At 42.1% G+C, this 15,489-nt stretch overlaps 2 protein-coding genes across 3 annotated transcripts; both read left to right on the top strand.

Annotated features, from left to right (window-relative positions):
• Positions 1-14: 14 nt before the first annotated feature.
• Positions 15-6,842, top strand: uba2 (ubiquitin-like modifier activating enzyme 2). The gene is made up of 17 exons (XM_083667408.1): positions 15-217; positions 645-728; positions 806-876; positions 1,046-1,110; positions 1,303-1,403; positions 2,203-2,324; positions 2,488-2,555; positions 2,763-2,884; positions 3,069-3,168; positions 3,332-3,483; positions 3,773-3,866; positions 4,225-4,337; positions 4,725-4,880; positions 5,053-5,149; positions 5,281-5,386; positions 5,484-5,623; positions 5,755-6,842. The coding sequence occupies exons 1-17, from the start codon at positions 77-79 to the stop codon at positions 5,949-5,951; spliced, it is 1,929 nt and encodes a 642-aa protein (XP_083523534.1). The 5' UTR covers positions 15-76; the 3' UTR covers positions 5,952-6,842.
• Positions 6,843-7,733: 891 nt separating this feature from the next.
• On the top strand, positions 7,734-14,357 carry ca5a (carbonic anhydrase Va). 2 transcript variants are annotated; one of them, XM_083665592.1, is made up of 7 exons: positions 7,734-8,044; positions 9,705-9,902; positions 10,418-10,536; positions 11,679-11,774; positions 12,076-12,138; positions 13,767-13,925; positions 14,047-14,357. In XM_083665592.1, exons 1-7 carry the CDS (start codon positions 7,906-7,908, stop codon positions 14,212-14,214), a joined length of 942 nt encoding a protein of 313 aa, XP_083521718.1. In that variant the 5' UTR covers positions 7,734-7,905; the 3' UTR covers positions 14,215-14,357. The 2 variants fall into 2 exon arrangements, with proteins under 2 accessions (XP_083521718.1, XP_083521719.1); XM_083665593.1 differs by lacking the exon at positions 7,734-8,044 and adding an exon at positions 9,358-9,557.
• Positions 14,358-15,489: the final 1,132 nt, after the last annotated feature.

Raw genomic sequence — 15,489 nt, 5'->3', positions numbered from 1 at the left:
GCGCCCACTGTCAAGCTAAGCCAGCTAGCTTCTTAGCATCTTACTCTACAGCTTATCTGTCCTGAGCCGATCAACAATGGTACAATTGGTGGGGTCTCTCCGAAAAGAGCTCGCTGACTCCCTGGCCGCTTGCAAGGTGCTGGTGGTCGGAGCTGGAGGAATTGGTTGTGAGCTCTTGAAAAACCTGGTTCTCACCGGCTTCAAAAATATTGAAGTGGTAAGTCAAGGGGGCGGGCAGTTTGTGGGTCTTTGTGCCGCTAACAGGCTGCTTCTAGAGGGCCTAGCGTGCTAACTAGCATGGAGTGTATTCGAAAATGTAACTGCATAGCACTGGCTAGCCAGCTAAACTGTTTCCACTTGGCGTTATAGCTGGCTATTATACATGTCTGGGTATCTTCTGTGCATAAAGCGCATTCAGCTCACTTTTTTAAGATCTCCAATTGCGCGCCATGTTCGGACTTCTTTGTGATCTGCTAGCCAGCTTGCCTCTTTGGCACTGCCAATGGCAGCACACTATTCTTTTTAGCTAGCACACAGCTTCCAAACAGTCCTGATACGACTAGCACTCACTGGTCATACTAGACGATACTTGGACTGGCCAGTCAGTTGACACAGGTGTGACATGTGTTTTGTTTATTCCTCAGATTGACCTGGACATTATTGACGTGAGCAATCTGAACAGGCAGTTCCTCTTCCAGAAGAAACATGTGGGAAAGTCTAAAGCTCAGGTAGGAGAGAAACCAACCTTTGCAATTGTTCTTTAACATGTTTTAGATTTTGCATTCTCAACGTGGTTCTCTTGCAGGTGGCCAAAGAGAGTGTGCTGCAGTTCTGTCCTACGGCCAACATCACAGCCTACCATGACAGCATCATGAAGTAAGGCAATCAATATGTGCTATATTGTGTTATGGATCTGTATATGACAGTTCATTATCACACTGTGTGCGTGGGTGTATGTGTGCGTGCTCAAATGAGGAACTGTTGTGAAATCTGAGGTGTCCTTGAGCCTCCTGATTGCTTACTATGGGCTGTTTGTCCTTCACAGCCCTGATTACAACGTGGAATTCTTCAGGAACTTCATGCTCGTCATGAATGCCTTGGACAATCGAGGTATAGTATCGTTTTCAACTTTATGAGACCCCTTTTTCCAAATCCTGAGCCTATCTTTACCATCTAAAATCTTACACCACTAAAATATCTGACACTTTTACTCTCTGATATTATATCATTGTATGATGTCCCGTAATCTGGTCTTTGCCTTGATCTCATTAGTGTTTTTCCCATGTTTTCCCCTCCTTGCAGCGGCCCGTAACCATGTGAACAGGATGTGTCTCGCAGCTGATATCCCCCTGATAGAGAGTGGTACAGCAGGATACTTGGGGCAGGTGACCGTCATCAAGAAGGTAAGGCACGAATACTTAGACTTAAACAGTTTGCTTTAGCCACTTTGGTCATCCATATTTGCACCTGTAGATAGCAAATAAATACAAACTATGTGCCAATGCTACACACAACTTCCTGCCCCTCCCTCATTGCTTTCACCACAGAGTTATATATAAACCTGTATGTTCTGATTTATAATTCTGTGGCTTATTCACTCCTGACAGGGTCTTACAGAGTGCTATGAATGCCAGCCCAAACCCACTGTTAGAATGTATTTTCCTGAGTGACCCTTGGAATGTGGTTTACAAACAGGGGTACCAGACCCCAAGATCTCTGTTAATATCAGACTCACTGGCGTCAAGCCTAACTGAGATTAGCCTTATGGCCTGGTTTCATGTTTATTACCTACTATAAAATTGACTGCAAACTCTTTGTAGTTGCCACTTCCCTGTTGACCATTCTCTTGGACAGTAGTTTGGTGTCCCAAGTCGACTTGACTAATAAATTGTTTATTGTTGTTTTATTCAACTTCCAATTTGAGTATCTACCTTCTTCCACGCACCATTGGATCTTATTCTTCAAAATCAGAAACATCTCACCCACACAGAAAACCTTCCCTGGCTGCACCTCTAGATAGCGAATAAGTACAAACTATAAGAAGACTAATCATGTAGGCCTAGAGCTTTTCTATGAGGTGCATGCTTTGCACCAATGCTACACACATAACTTCCTGCCCCGCCCTCATTGCTTTCACCACAGAGTTATATATAAACCTGTATGTTACGATTTATAATTCTGTGGCTTATTCACTCCCGACAGGGTCTTACAGAGTGCTATGAATGCCAGCCCAAACCCACACAGAAAACCTTCCCTGGCTGCACCATCCGCAACACCCCCTCTGAGCCCATCCACTGCATCGTCTGGGCCAAGTACCTCTTCAAGTAAGTCTGTCAACAAGTGCAAGTACTGTATATGTAGTAGTATGTCATTGTGGACACTTACACATCATATTGTTTTGTCTTTTTTGTTTGGGGATAAAAAGTATTTTAAATAAATACAGCTTGTGGTACTAACCATCAGTTGTGTTTCTGTGTCCACCTGTAGCCAGCTGTTTGGAGAGGAGGATGCAGACCAAGAAGTCTCCCCTGACACCGCTGACCCAGAGGCTGCATGTGAGTAGAACACACACATCATGACATTACATCACCAATAACAGCACACAACACATGAGAACTCAACTGCCACTTTCCTAACCATAGGTTGATAATTGTACTTCTGTGGTGTTCCTAACCCTAACAAACAACAGAGGAGCGAGTCGTGTGCATCAAAAGGATGCCGTTTCCTCTGGGTTTCATTGATGTCAAGTGTCCTTTCCTCAGGGAAACCCGAAGAGGCCGCAGCTCGAGCCACGGCGTCGGACCAGGATGGAGATATTAAGCGCAGGTCTACCAAGGACTGGGCACGGTCCACAGGCTACAACCCAGCCAAACTATTCAACAAGGTAGACCTTAAGGAGAGCAAGTATTTACTAGAGGGCTGCATGAGGGAATGTTGTCCAATGGCTTATTAGTATTATTATTATTTTTAGACGCAATGGGTGTACATTATGTTATTGTTACTTTATACTTCTAGAGAAAGAAATATAGAAATGGCTGATGCAGATGTGTGTTCGTCTTTTTCCTCAGCTTTTCAAAGATGACATCATGTACCTCCTGACCATGGACAAGCTGTGGAAGAAGAGGAAAGCACCACTGCCTCTGGATTGGCTGGATCTTCAGAAACTTGGTAAGATACAGTTTTATCCAGTCTTACAGAAATTATGTAATTTCTGTTTTTCACCTTTTTACACTTTTGCTTGTGCCAAATAAGCTTTTCCCTGTATTAACTGAGAAGATTAATTGTGATTTCCCACCCACCCCCCCTCCCACCCATGATGTGTGTGGCACAGCATCTCCCCAAGAGGAGATGTCTAGTACGGGGCTGAAGGACCAACAGGTCCTGGGTGTGCAGGGCTACTCCCAGCTCTTCTCTCGCAGCGTGGAGACCCTACACTCCATGCTGACTGACAAAGGGGATGGAGCAGAGCTGGTCTGGGACAAGGTGAGTACAACACACATGGAGAATGGGTGGATGGATGGGACCTTGTCCAGGATCCAAGCATTTTCTTTTCTTCTTTTGGCTCTACACTCCAAAAGTTTGGATTTGAAATCAAACAAATGAAACTGAGGTTAAAGTAGATGTTTTCAGCTTTTATTTGATGGTATGACTTGGTGGAGAGCCAAAAGAAAAAAAGATGTCTCACTGTCCCATTACTTATGCAGGGCAGGGTATTGGTATTGGCAGTTCACCAACCTCCTGAATAACCTCTTCCTCCTGTTGTTATTGCCAGGACGACACTCCAGCGATGGACTTTGTGACAGCAGCAGCCAACCTGCGCATGCACATCTTCAGCATGAACATGAAGAGTCGCTTTGATGTCAAGTGTGGGTATTCTGGCTGGAAGAATGTGTTTGTGTGGTCAAGATTACGCAGTGCATAGTATGTTATAAAAACAAGATACAATAGCCTTTTATTGCCACACAACCAAAAGGTTGGTGGAATTTATTTTTAGTAGAGCATGGTGGGGAGCTCTGCATTCACCGACATGTCTTCACTACTGTGAAGACAAGACAGACAAAACAACAAGATCTACAGTGAGAATGTTCATGAGTGCAATGAATTACATGATGATGTAGATTCAGACCCTTACATTTGATATTGCTTGTCTTTGTGTTTAAATATTGTGTTAGGTCATTGCCCCGTATGCCATGTTTTTAATGAGTGGTTATTTGTCCCTTGCAGCCATGGCAGGCAACATCATCCCAGCCATCGCTACGACAAACGCCATCATCGCTGGTCTCATCGTGCTGGAGGCACTGAAGATCCTGTCAGGGGACGTGGAGCAATGTCGCACGGTGAGACCCCAACAGAAGTGATCACTTCCTCCACCCTTAGAGGGTGTGTTACGATAATTCCTAAAATGTCTGCCCCTGGACACTGGGGAAGACTTGCAGATTGAGAGAGAGAGACAGGACTGCACTGTTCAAAATGCACTAAATCATATTCTGCATAGTATTAATTTCAAAATCACTAGGGAATGGAACAGTTATACAACTTTGGTGTGTAACTGAAAGTTTGGTGTTTCTTCCTGAAAGTTGTCTCATTCTATGTCCTCCAAGGTAACTACACCCATCATGGTTGTAAATAATTCAATGGCAGGATAGGTTGTCTCTTTTCGCAAAATAAATAACTGCTCTGAAACATCCTTTCAATACCTCTTTTGCTTCTCTGGCCTTTCCTAGATCTTCCTGAACAAGCAGCCCAACCCCAGGAAAAAGCTGCTGGTTCCCTGTGCTCTGGACCCACCCAGTGCTAACTGCTACGTCTGCGCCAGCAAGCCTGAGGTCACAGTCAAACTGAATGTCCACAAAACAACTGTGCTGAGCCTTCAAGACAAGGTAATACATACCTGTCCGGCTTATGTACTGTATGCTACCATGCTCACTGTCAGACAGAGGGGATGGATAAACAGACTGATACAGATATGGTTGAGATATAGACATATAAACAGAGAGGGTGCCTTTGTTTATTCTTTCAGTGTGTTTCAAGATTCTTGTTTCTCTGTGTAAGATACTGAAGGAGAAGTTTGGCATGGTGGCACCAGACGTTCAGATTGAGGATGGGAAAGGGACAATCCTCATCTCCTCTGAAGAAGGAGAAACTGAAGGTATAAGAATATTATGATATCAAAGAAGTTCCCAAGCAGACCAGTAGGGGATGCCTGTTCCCAATATGGTGACATATTGTACTGGATTATTAGTGGATTATCAACTCTGTAATAATCCACTCTTTTTGCAGCCAACAACAGCAAGTTTCTGTCTGACTTTGGGATTCGAAACGGCAGCCGTCTTCAATCCGATGACTTCCTGCAGGACTACGCCCTCCTGGTCAATGTCATTCACTGGTAGGTCTGTGCGTGTGTGTGTGTGTAGGCATAATTTTTGACATTTGACTTGGCGTTGATGTTAAATAATGTCATATCTTGTGTTTGTGTGAACCAGTGAGGACCTGGAGAAGGATGTTGAGTTTGAAGTGGTGGGGGACGCCCCTGACAAAGCCCCAACTCCGCCCACTCAGGAAGATGCCAAGAACATCGCCAATGGCAACAAAGACTCTGCCGAACCGTCCACCTCCTCCAAAGGTGAGCATGAAACACAGACATTCCATTACCTGGATAGACTATTACAGAGTAGACTACCTCTGTAGGGTAAATGTGGACGACTCATTGACTCACCTGAGTTTGTTTGCTCTTTCCTTTCTCCCTCCCCGTAGCCCCCGCGGAGCAGGACGACGTTCTCATCGTTGATTCTGATGAGGAACCCTCCTCCAGCACTATGGACGTCGCCACGGAAACCGGCAGCCATAAAAGGAAGCTCCATGACGCAGAGACGGGCGAGGCTTCCGCCAAGCGCCAACGCGTGGACCAGGCCGCAGCCGATGACGATGATGACATCATTGCGCTAGACTAATTGCGCTTCTCTTTCCTGTCCGCTCCCCCCTCTCCTCAGAAGGATGAAACCCTGTGTTTGTGTTTTTCATACACCCGTTCCTCTTACCAAACCATGTGTAAATATAAATGTACAAAAACTGTTTAAAAGTTAGTTTTTTGTTGTGGTTTCTTTTTCTGGTCACTAGAATGATGTTTTCATTGGGAAGTTTGATGAGATTTTATCGCAGGTGGATAAAATGCTTTTGATTTTTTTGTATTTTTTATAATGTATTTGTCTCATGTCACAACTCAAGTCAGGGTGTGCCCAATTCTGTGCAACATTTTAGGGAGACTGTAAGAAACGCATTGAAATACCAAATGTTTTTCTGTGTGTTTTATCTGGATCATTGCAAACTTACACATTGAAGGAATGTTGAAAAACTAATACAGACTTCTTCCTCTAACATGAGTCTAACATTGATTGACTGAAATTTTGAAATAGTTATTGACCATTGATCACCTACAGGGTGATTTGCATTGGTACAGCAGGCTAAAAAAAGGAACTAAACTGGAGAATTTGTTATTATTGTATTTATAAACTCTTTCATGTGGTTTATATACAGTATTATGACCCATTACAGACAGGCCTTGAGCACCCTTTAAATTGGACCATGTAAGTAAAGAGAATAAATACTTACAGACCTAATGACCCACAATCAATTTATTTTCTTATACCAGCCAGTTTTGGATAGCTATCTACTGAACATTTGTCTTTTGTTTGAGAAGAGAACCTTTTATACCTAACCTGGTTTGAAAATGAGATGTGTTTTTTGCCACTGTTGTCTCATAAATGGTCATGGCTGAGAAGAAAAGGCCTCATTATAGCAATTACAGTTCAGGAGAATGGAAATGCTGCACACTTTGTACTTTTACTGGCCTGTTTGTTGGAAAGCAAAGTTTAATGGTCATTCTCACCTTGAGATAAAGTAATTTGTGTGTGCTCCAACATACTGTCACAGGACTCAGTGTTTTTCCAGAGCAAATGTTATGCTCTGTGTTTGTGTACGTGTGTAGGGATTAAAGTCCAAAAAAGTGTCACCTCAGTCCTGAGGTGAAACCCCCTCAAGAATGTGTACACAAGCAAAGTTTACAATAAGCATTCCTGATAATGTTTAGTTGAACAGATTGTCAGCCCTTTGTAAGACATATATGTATTGTCTTCCAAAACTAACAGCATCATGTAATGTAAATAACATCATTTAATAAGGATGCATTTATCTGCTCAAATCTATAAAAATACTGAGTTTTCGATGTGATCCACATACAGCACATAACTGCACTGAGCGCGTATTGTGTTATTATGACATATAAATACAAAGTAACTAGAACATTTCAGATGTTTTGTTAGAGGTTAGATCAATAACAAATCATCAGTGTATCATCAGCTGCTGATGTAAGTGTAGTCTCGCGCATGTGGACTGGAACGCCCCTCGGAGGATCAAGCTGATTGGTCGGATTGTGACGACTACGACCCCCACTCTGCGACCACTTCGCGTTTTGTGCACGTATTGCTTCGTAAACACATTTACAAACAACCCTTCGTAGTTGCTGTTCATGTAACTGCTTTAGGCAGAGCAATTTGATGGGTGTGTTCAAGGATTAAGGGCAACAACTGGGCTGGCATAAAGCCGAAGAACCGGTCGAATAGTGTAGCAAATCGTGAATGTTTTGTCGCGTGAAAGCCAGCCCATTTTTCTGCTACCAATCAAGCTAAAGCGAGAAGAGCGACCTACCAACCAACAGCCTTTGTGGTTAGGGGAGAGTGTCCTGAAAGCAACAAACTGCTGTCAAGTTGTTGCTTGTTGAAAACATATGATACAAACCCGGAACGTTGGGGGACACAAGAGAAGTTGATATCCGACCATATTGTCTTTGCTTTGATACCTAGAACAGCAAGTATTTACGTTTACTCAAGCCACTAGTAAGCGATCATCATGGTGACTCTCTCATCGATTGTAACGCCACTCGCTCGTCATCTACACAGACATCTCACCAAGCGAGCAAATCAACGTTTGATACCTGTGAGAAGATGCAACCTCTCTGCATGCTCAAGCAAATATGTGCTTTCAGCGAGTAAGTGTTGAAACTTTTCAAGTATATTGCATTATGACACAATATATCTCAAACTGCGTAGCTAAAACCAAAGTATTTAAGCTCCACATCAAAGCTATGGCAAAATCATCAGAGGATTACATTGTTTTTTTCCGCAATGTGTACGTTAAGAGTGTCGCAAACCAAGGACTGGATTTCTGCGTGAGTGAATCGGGGTCACAGATTTTTTCAGAGTGAATTGGTATCTTTTTAAACTTCCGGGTCTAGGTTTTGATTGTAACATTGTTGTTGACATCCTCTGAAGACCATGACTATTAAGAACATCATATTTTCGTGTTTGCTTATGGAATGTCATACATTCCCATAAAGGCGGCAGTCAACACTCACTGTGCATCTTAGGTTTTCCACCTTGGAGCGTGGTTCCTATTCATGTTCCTTTACCAGCCCACAGGCAACCAAATGGGCGGAGGAATTGGAACATGTTCAGACAATAAACACTATTCCAATTTAACTTGAATTAGTCTGGCTAGAGAACATAGCACACGGGCAAATACAAAGTATGCGTCCATGAATACACAGTAGGGTTCCTTTTTCTAGTCTACAACACACACACACACACACACACACACACACACACACACACACACACACACACACACACACACACACACACACACACACACACACTAGGGACTAGGGCTTACTTCATTATCTACATAATGCACACACACTGCACTTATGAATATAATGAACATTTGTGGTTGGTTGGTTGGTTGACATGAGAACTACAAACATGTTGTCTGTATTTTGGTAAGCTTTGAAGTTAGACACTTCAAGAAAGGTAGTTATAATGTGAATCAGATAAAATCATGCCACCGGCCTAATCTTTTTCAGGAAATTGTGTGCAACCTATTTTGACTAGGCTGTGTGTACTATTATGAAACACACAACCCCCTGAGCACTGGGTCATATGTGAGTAGTGGAATATAAACAGTAATGACTCATTGTCCAGGAAGTACATCATTTATTCCAAAAGGCTTTCCTAGTCACAGTAACTCCTGTCTCAGTTGACAGTAACAAAGTAATTGCAAATAGCTTAGTTTCCCAATAGCACACAAACAGGGAAGTCCTGGAGATTCATTGTAACGTGAAGATGCATATATTAGAAATGTTTTCCTCACTGAAGTGAGTCCAATCACAGAAGGACTGTAATGGACCAGTTTCCTGCTGTAATGTGGAGTTGGTGGGCTGCCAATGCATTCCGCGTGTCCGTTTCTGTAGCCTACCCACGTCTTACTTATTTTGTAATTTCCTTTGAATAGGAATCACAGAAGGAAGTATATTTTTTCCCCCCCTGCTAACCCTTTCCTCTCATTTCTTTACAACGGACTCAAGGAAGAGCATATCATACTCTACTGCCCTAAGTCAAAGCTTTTAGAATTTCACGGTAACTTTTTTTATTTAGGAATTTGTTTTTTTTTATTCTCGTAATTTGATTTCATAATGCAGGAAGCGGGAGAATACACCATGAAAAGTAGGTTTCAGTAGTTCAGTTTTTTTTTTTAGTTTTTTTAATTTTGTTTTATAAATGTACCGATTCCTTGGTACGCTTGTTCTATCCCCGACGTTTCTGTCATTTGCCCAGATTTAAGTATCATAACCTGTCATCCTTTGTCTCCAGTGCACCCGATGTGGCAGGGACCACTAGCTATTCCCGGAGGAGACCGACAATCTCCGATCGATATTGTGGTGCGCAAGAGCGTCTTTGACCCGCATCTAAATCCGCTGATCCCTGAGTACGACCCCAGGACTTGTCAGCAGATCTGGAACAACGGGTACTCTTTCCTAGTTGAGTACGACGACACCAGCGACAAATCAAGTAAGGATTTGTTGTTTTTGCGCCAGCTCTCTGATTAACACTCATGACTGCCACGTGGAAGTGGTGACTCTGGTTTGATTTAAGATATAAGTTATCTTTTGACCTCTGGTTTGAAATTATTTTTCAAAATAATTATTAATTATTTTTCATTCTTTTTATTAATCCAACATGTAATTACAGAAACTCTGTGTAAAGGCTCAACAATAATTTGATGACGAGCCAGTAATTTTACATGAATGTTAATTGAAATAAGGTTGATGTATGCTTAAAACTCACATATATTAACTCACATATATTATCAGCTTCTTTTATGGTGTTTTTATCTGACTGAATATTGGGTAATAGATAAAAGAGATGATATCAGTCAATAGCCTATTTGTTCATATTGATGCTTATGTTTAGACATCATCATCAACTGTGTATTACAGTTTCATTCCCTCAGAAAGAACACTACTGTACAGTATTTACAGCTCTGATGAGTAGTGTGTGTTCCACCTGGTCTCTTCCTCCCTCAGCACTCAAGGGGGGCCCTCTGGAGGATCCGTTCCGGCTTTGTCAGTTCCACTTCCACTGGGGGGAGAGCAATGCCTGGGGCTCAGAACACACCCTGGACCGTCGCCTCTTCCCTGCAGAGGTACTGGTCATCCTCTTCCTCCAGTTATAGAGTGTGTGTTTTTGTTATGGCCACTTAATTGAATACCTTACTGCCATGAGATATATATTACAAATCTCGTATCTAAGCCATCATCAAAATTAAGCCTTCGGGAGAGTGTGAAAGAAAGGAAGGAAGTAAGTGAATGTGACGATGAGCTGTCAGTGTCAATGTCCAATGGATGTCTCCTGTGTGTACTTTTCAACCATGACTTTGGCATTTAGGCTACAACTGTATATCTGTGACAAAGCACCTCTACCTATATATAGCATAATGTTAATTGTGAAAAGCATTCTGTTCTTGGAACACATGATTCACGTTTGACGAGATATTTTTCTCATTGTTCTACTCACCTAAGTACACTTATATAATGGGGGGGAGTTGTCTGTCTGGGTGAGCTAGGCCTGCCCAGATCTGGTTGGAGACTGTGAGAATGTGTCCCTGTCACAGTTCTCAACACTCCCCAGGTGCCTTGTGTGGAGAGGAGATCATGTTACATGGCAGCTCACTGCACTGTACTCCTGTGCACTGTGTGTGTGTGTGTGTGTGTGTGTGTGTGTGCGTGCGCGCACGCTCATAAAGTATACACACACATACCATAGTCTTGGTAATAGAACCTCAGTTTAGTTACTGGGTTGTACCTCTTTTATAAACCAGATTTTTCTCTTTCTTTGAACCTACACTGATCCTAGGGTGAATAGGGATCTTTCATTGTGAATGTGGTGAGGGTTGGGCTTTTGTTCTGAACTCTGAAATGGACAAACACAGAGAGGCTGCATTTCAATCAACAGGGCACCCAGGGGTCAGAGAGAGAGAGTCGAACACTGCTCAGTTTTTTTTAAAAGGACACTGACACAGATTAGCATGACAGATCTGGGGATTTGGGTGTTGGGTTTTCAAATTCTGAATCTGATGAATCTAGTTCAGTGTTGTTAGCCCTTGTTTATGAGTGATATTAAACTTGACATGGGTGACGTGAATAAAAAATAAATATGTAATATAACAATTTATACACTGAATATGTTGAATCACATAATACATTTTAACTAACGATATCCTACCTGATAACGGGTATGTGAATGAATATGGTTGATTGAAGTATCTTCTTCCTTCCCTGTCCCCAGCTCCACTTGGTGCACTGGAACTCAGAGAAGTACAGCCTGTTTGAGGAGGCCGTGATGGAGGAGAATGGACTTGCTGTCATCGCAGTCTTCCTCAAGGTAACTTATTGCTCCTTTGGGACATAGGCCGGTCCATTCCTAGTACATACGCATGTACAACCTCCATACAACCCACCTACAACCTGTCTACCCAGGCTATTTACTGTGTTCTAGACAGTATTTTGGTTTATATTTTGTATAGAGATGAAGGCTGTACACTCCTTGTAGTGTATGTAAACACACAACTTTCTGTTTCTCATACCCGAGAACATGACACATTTTCACTCACTTTAAGGTAGATCTGTGGAAGTGTGGAGGATGTATGCACAGACACAGATGATTTGACACTGTCTATCCTCAGGTGGGGAAGAGACACGAGGGACTGCAAAAGTTAGTGGATGCCCTCCCTGCCGTCAGGCACAAGGTGAGCTCTATAATTGGATCATTTTAATCATGCAGGTAATTTTGCTTTCATCAAAAAAATAAATATAAATATATACACTCATCGAGCACTTTATCATGGTGGAGATAGTGTAATGGTGTGGGGAATGTTTTCTTGGCACACTTTGGGCCCGTTAATACTGGCCCAAAGACGCAAATTCAATCATCGCTTGAATGCCACAGCCTATTTGAGTATTGTTGCTGACCATGTGCAACCCTTCACGGCCACAATTTACCCATCTTCTAATGGCTACTTCCAGCATGATAATACAAAAGTCGTCTCAAACTGGTTTCATGAACATGACAATGGCCTTCCCAGTCACTGGATCTCAATCCAATAAAACACCTTTGGCATGTGGTAGAACGGGTTTTCACAGCTTGAAAGTGCACCTGAAATCTGCAGGAATTGCATGATGCAATCATGTCATCATGGACCAGAATCTCAAAGGAATGTTTCCAACATCTTGTGGAGTCAATGCCACAAAGAATTGAGGCTGTTTTGAGAGCAAAGGGAGGCCAAATACAGAAATACCTCATGTACATAAGTATTCAGACCCTTTGCTATGACACTCTTATAATTAGCTAAAATGCAAAAATGTCATCAACAAATCACTCAATAAGTTAATGTAATTTTGGATTTAATATCTGTGTTTTTATAGGGTCTCTGATTTGCAGAGACTTTGGCTATATTTTGTTGATAGCAAAGCATATCTAATATTGATAATCTGACTCCAATGCTCATTTAGTGCAAGAGAGTTCAAATAGAATGAATCAAATGAGGCTTTAATAATATTGTATACTTATACATCTATTACAAGGCAAATACTTCATAGAAAAATGTTATGTTGAGAGAGAGAGAGAGAACCACTGGTCATCACAAAACAATGCTACTCACAACATGATGAGAACCTCACAAGAGGACAAAGGAACAAGAGAGCAAACTTTTCCCTGACCTCTGCTTTTTATATCATCCTAAAAACCACAGCATTAAAATTGGGAGCTGTTGATAAGGAGACCTCCAACTATCATTCATCTTATTGCATCTGAACTGATGACATCACAGTTTTGACACCTCCAGACATTCCACAGAGCTCACAGCCATTTGTTTCCCAGGGGATGGTAAACTTAAGAAGATTGGGGCAGAATTGAAATTGTCCCACTTCACTTCCCACAGAGGGTTTACCAAGGGAACATTGCAGAAATATGAGCTGAGATGGGGAGACACTTGCTTGAACTAGACTTACACTGCCCTCTTGTGGTCATGGGATAAACTACAAGTTAAACTACAATGGGATAAACTACAAAAACTATCAGTAAGGTCATCATCAAAGAATCTGTATGTTGTCACCATGAGATAAGCTGTGTGTGTCACGTTTTTCAACCTGAGTTCTTATTTTCTACTCTTTTCCTCAAATTGTGCATTCTCAAATGGGTTTGAAAGCATTGGATTGGTGTAACCCAAGCATGGGCTAGAGATAGTTCCCAATGACTTTCCAAAAACAATCCAAGGCTTTTAAATCCATAGGGGAGTCTGTATTGGTGCACATAAAAAAATGGAATTCAATGGTTCTCAGGACTAAAATTCCTTCTCTTCCCTCTCTTTTTCTATAGGACAGTATCGTGGAGTTCACCAGGTTTGACCCAGCTTGCCTACTGCCCACTAACATTGACGATTACTGGACGTACGCAGGGTCACTGACCACACCTCCTCTGACTGAGGCAGTCACCTGGATCGTCATGAAGCAGCACATTGAAGTCAGCCATGACCAGGTGTGTGTGTGTGTCTGTGTGTGTTTGATTATTTGACCGTGTGATTTTTGTATATGTCTGTGTGATGATGGGATGTCAGCCAGGTAACACATTATCTTCCTCCCTTTTCTCCCATCCACAGCTGGCAGTGTTCAGGAGCCTGCTCTTCACCTCAGCAGAGGAAGAGGTGCAGAAGAGCATGGTCAACAACTTCCGTGTGCAGCAGCCCCTGAAAGGTCGCACGGTGCGTTCCTCCTTCACCCCCTTCCTGCAGGGGGCGCCACCTGCTGAGGGATCACACAGCCACTGACCGCTCTGACAAACAGGAACAGACGACGACTTTTTCCAACCAAATGCAATACTGTGGGAAACACATTTCTGGAACTCACAAACAGTCTTACCATGTCTACAGAAGTCATACCACAGGTGCTTCTCTCCAAATGCCTTGGGCTCAAAGAAACCAATCATCATTTCACCACAGTTACAGGGGTTTCAGAAGTAAAGTAATTCCAATGTGATTGTCTAGGTATAGAGTCTGTTTTAAAGGCCATCTTTCACACAGGACATCCACACTGGCTGTCCTGCTGTTGTCATAAACACATAGCTACTGTATTGCAGTATGCAACCTGGTTTCTGAAACCCCTGTTCCTCTGGTGAATTTGCTTAGGTTGTCTTTTTTATTTGATTTTTTATTATATTTATTTTTTTAAGATATCAACTTTAATTGTATTCACCCCTATTGACAGTCAGAAGTTTTATCAACAAACAATGAGGGATGTTGGTCATTGAGAATACTTTTATGCAATCCATCAATATTCATAATCTCACAGTTTAGGAATAGCACCTTTTTGTGGGTACGGAGTGGTACTCCAACTAGGATTTCTAGGGGTCACCTCACCATACTGTATATGAGTATGGGATATAGCTAGAGGGTTTGTGTTCAAACTTGTTTACTGCACAATGCCGAAGAGATTTGGTTCAACATATTTTATGGCTACAGACTGTCAAAGGGGTGTTGCTCACTGCTTTAAAAGATGTTTAAATGGTTGATGGGTTTTCTAGCCTAGTTTATGAAGTGGAATAGAATGTACATCTCAATTTGGGGCAGGTTTACCAGACACAGTTAAACCTACTCCTGGACTAGAAAACACCCTCATTGGAGATTCTTTATTGAATGTTGTCTTTTGTCCACAACTATGCTTAATCCCTGTCTGGTGAACTAGCCCAGTATCTGTAATTTAGAGGTGGAAGGAAACGATTATATAATATGATGTACTATTTAGGATGTATACAGCATCCAAATGCCTTATAAGCACAGGCTCTGCTGAGAAACTTCCATTGTCTCAGCAGTGCTACAGGGAGCCAGAGGATATGTTACAAGTTACTAATACACACAAATATTTGTTAAATTCTTTAGCAATCAAACATTGATGTTTTATTTTAAAACATTTTTCCTCTACTTACAGAAATTAATCTCTACCATCGTGCCTTCTATGTATGCTCACTGACACGGTAGCTTCTGTTCTGATTTAATCAATATCTCACTCACTATGCAGCCAATGGTTGTATTCCAGGTCATTCACAT

This window comes from Argentina silus, assembly GCF_951799395.1.
Source record: "Argentina silus genome assembly, chromosome: 3".
Classification (NCBI taxonomy): domain Eukaryota; kingdom Metazoa; phylum Chordata; class Actinopteri; order Argentiniformes; family Argentinidae; genus Argentina; species Argentina silus.
This window is presented reverse-complemented; position numbering and strand designations above follow the sequence as displayed.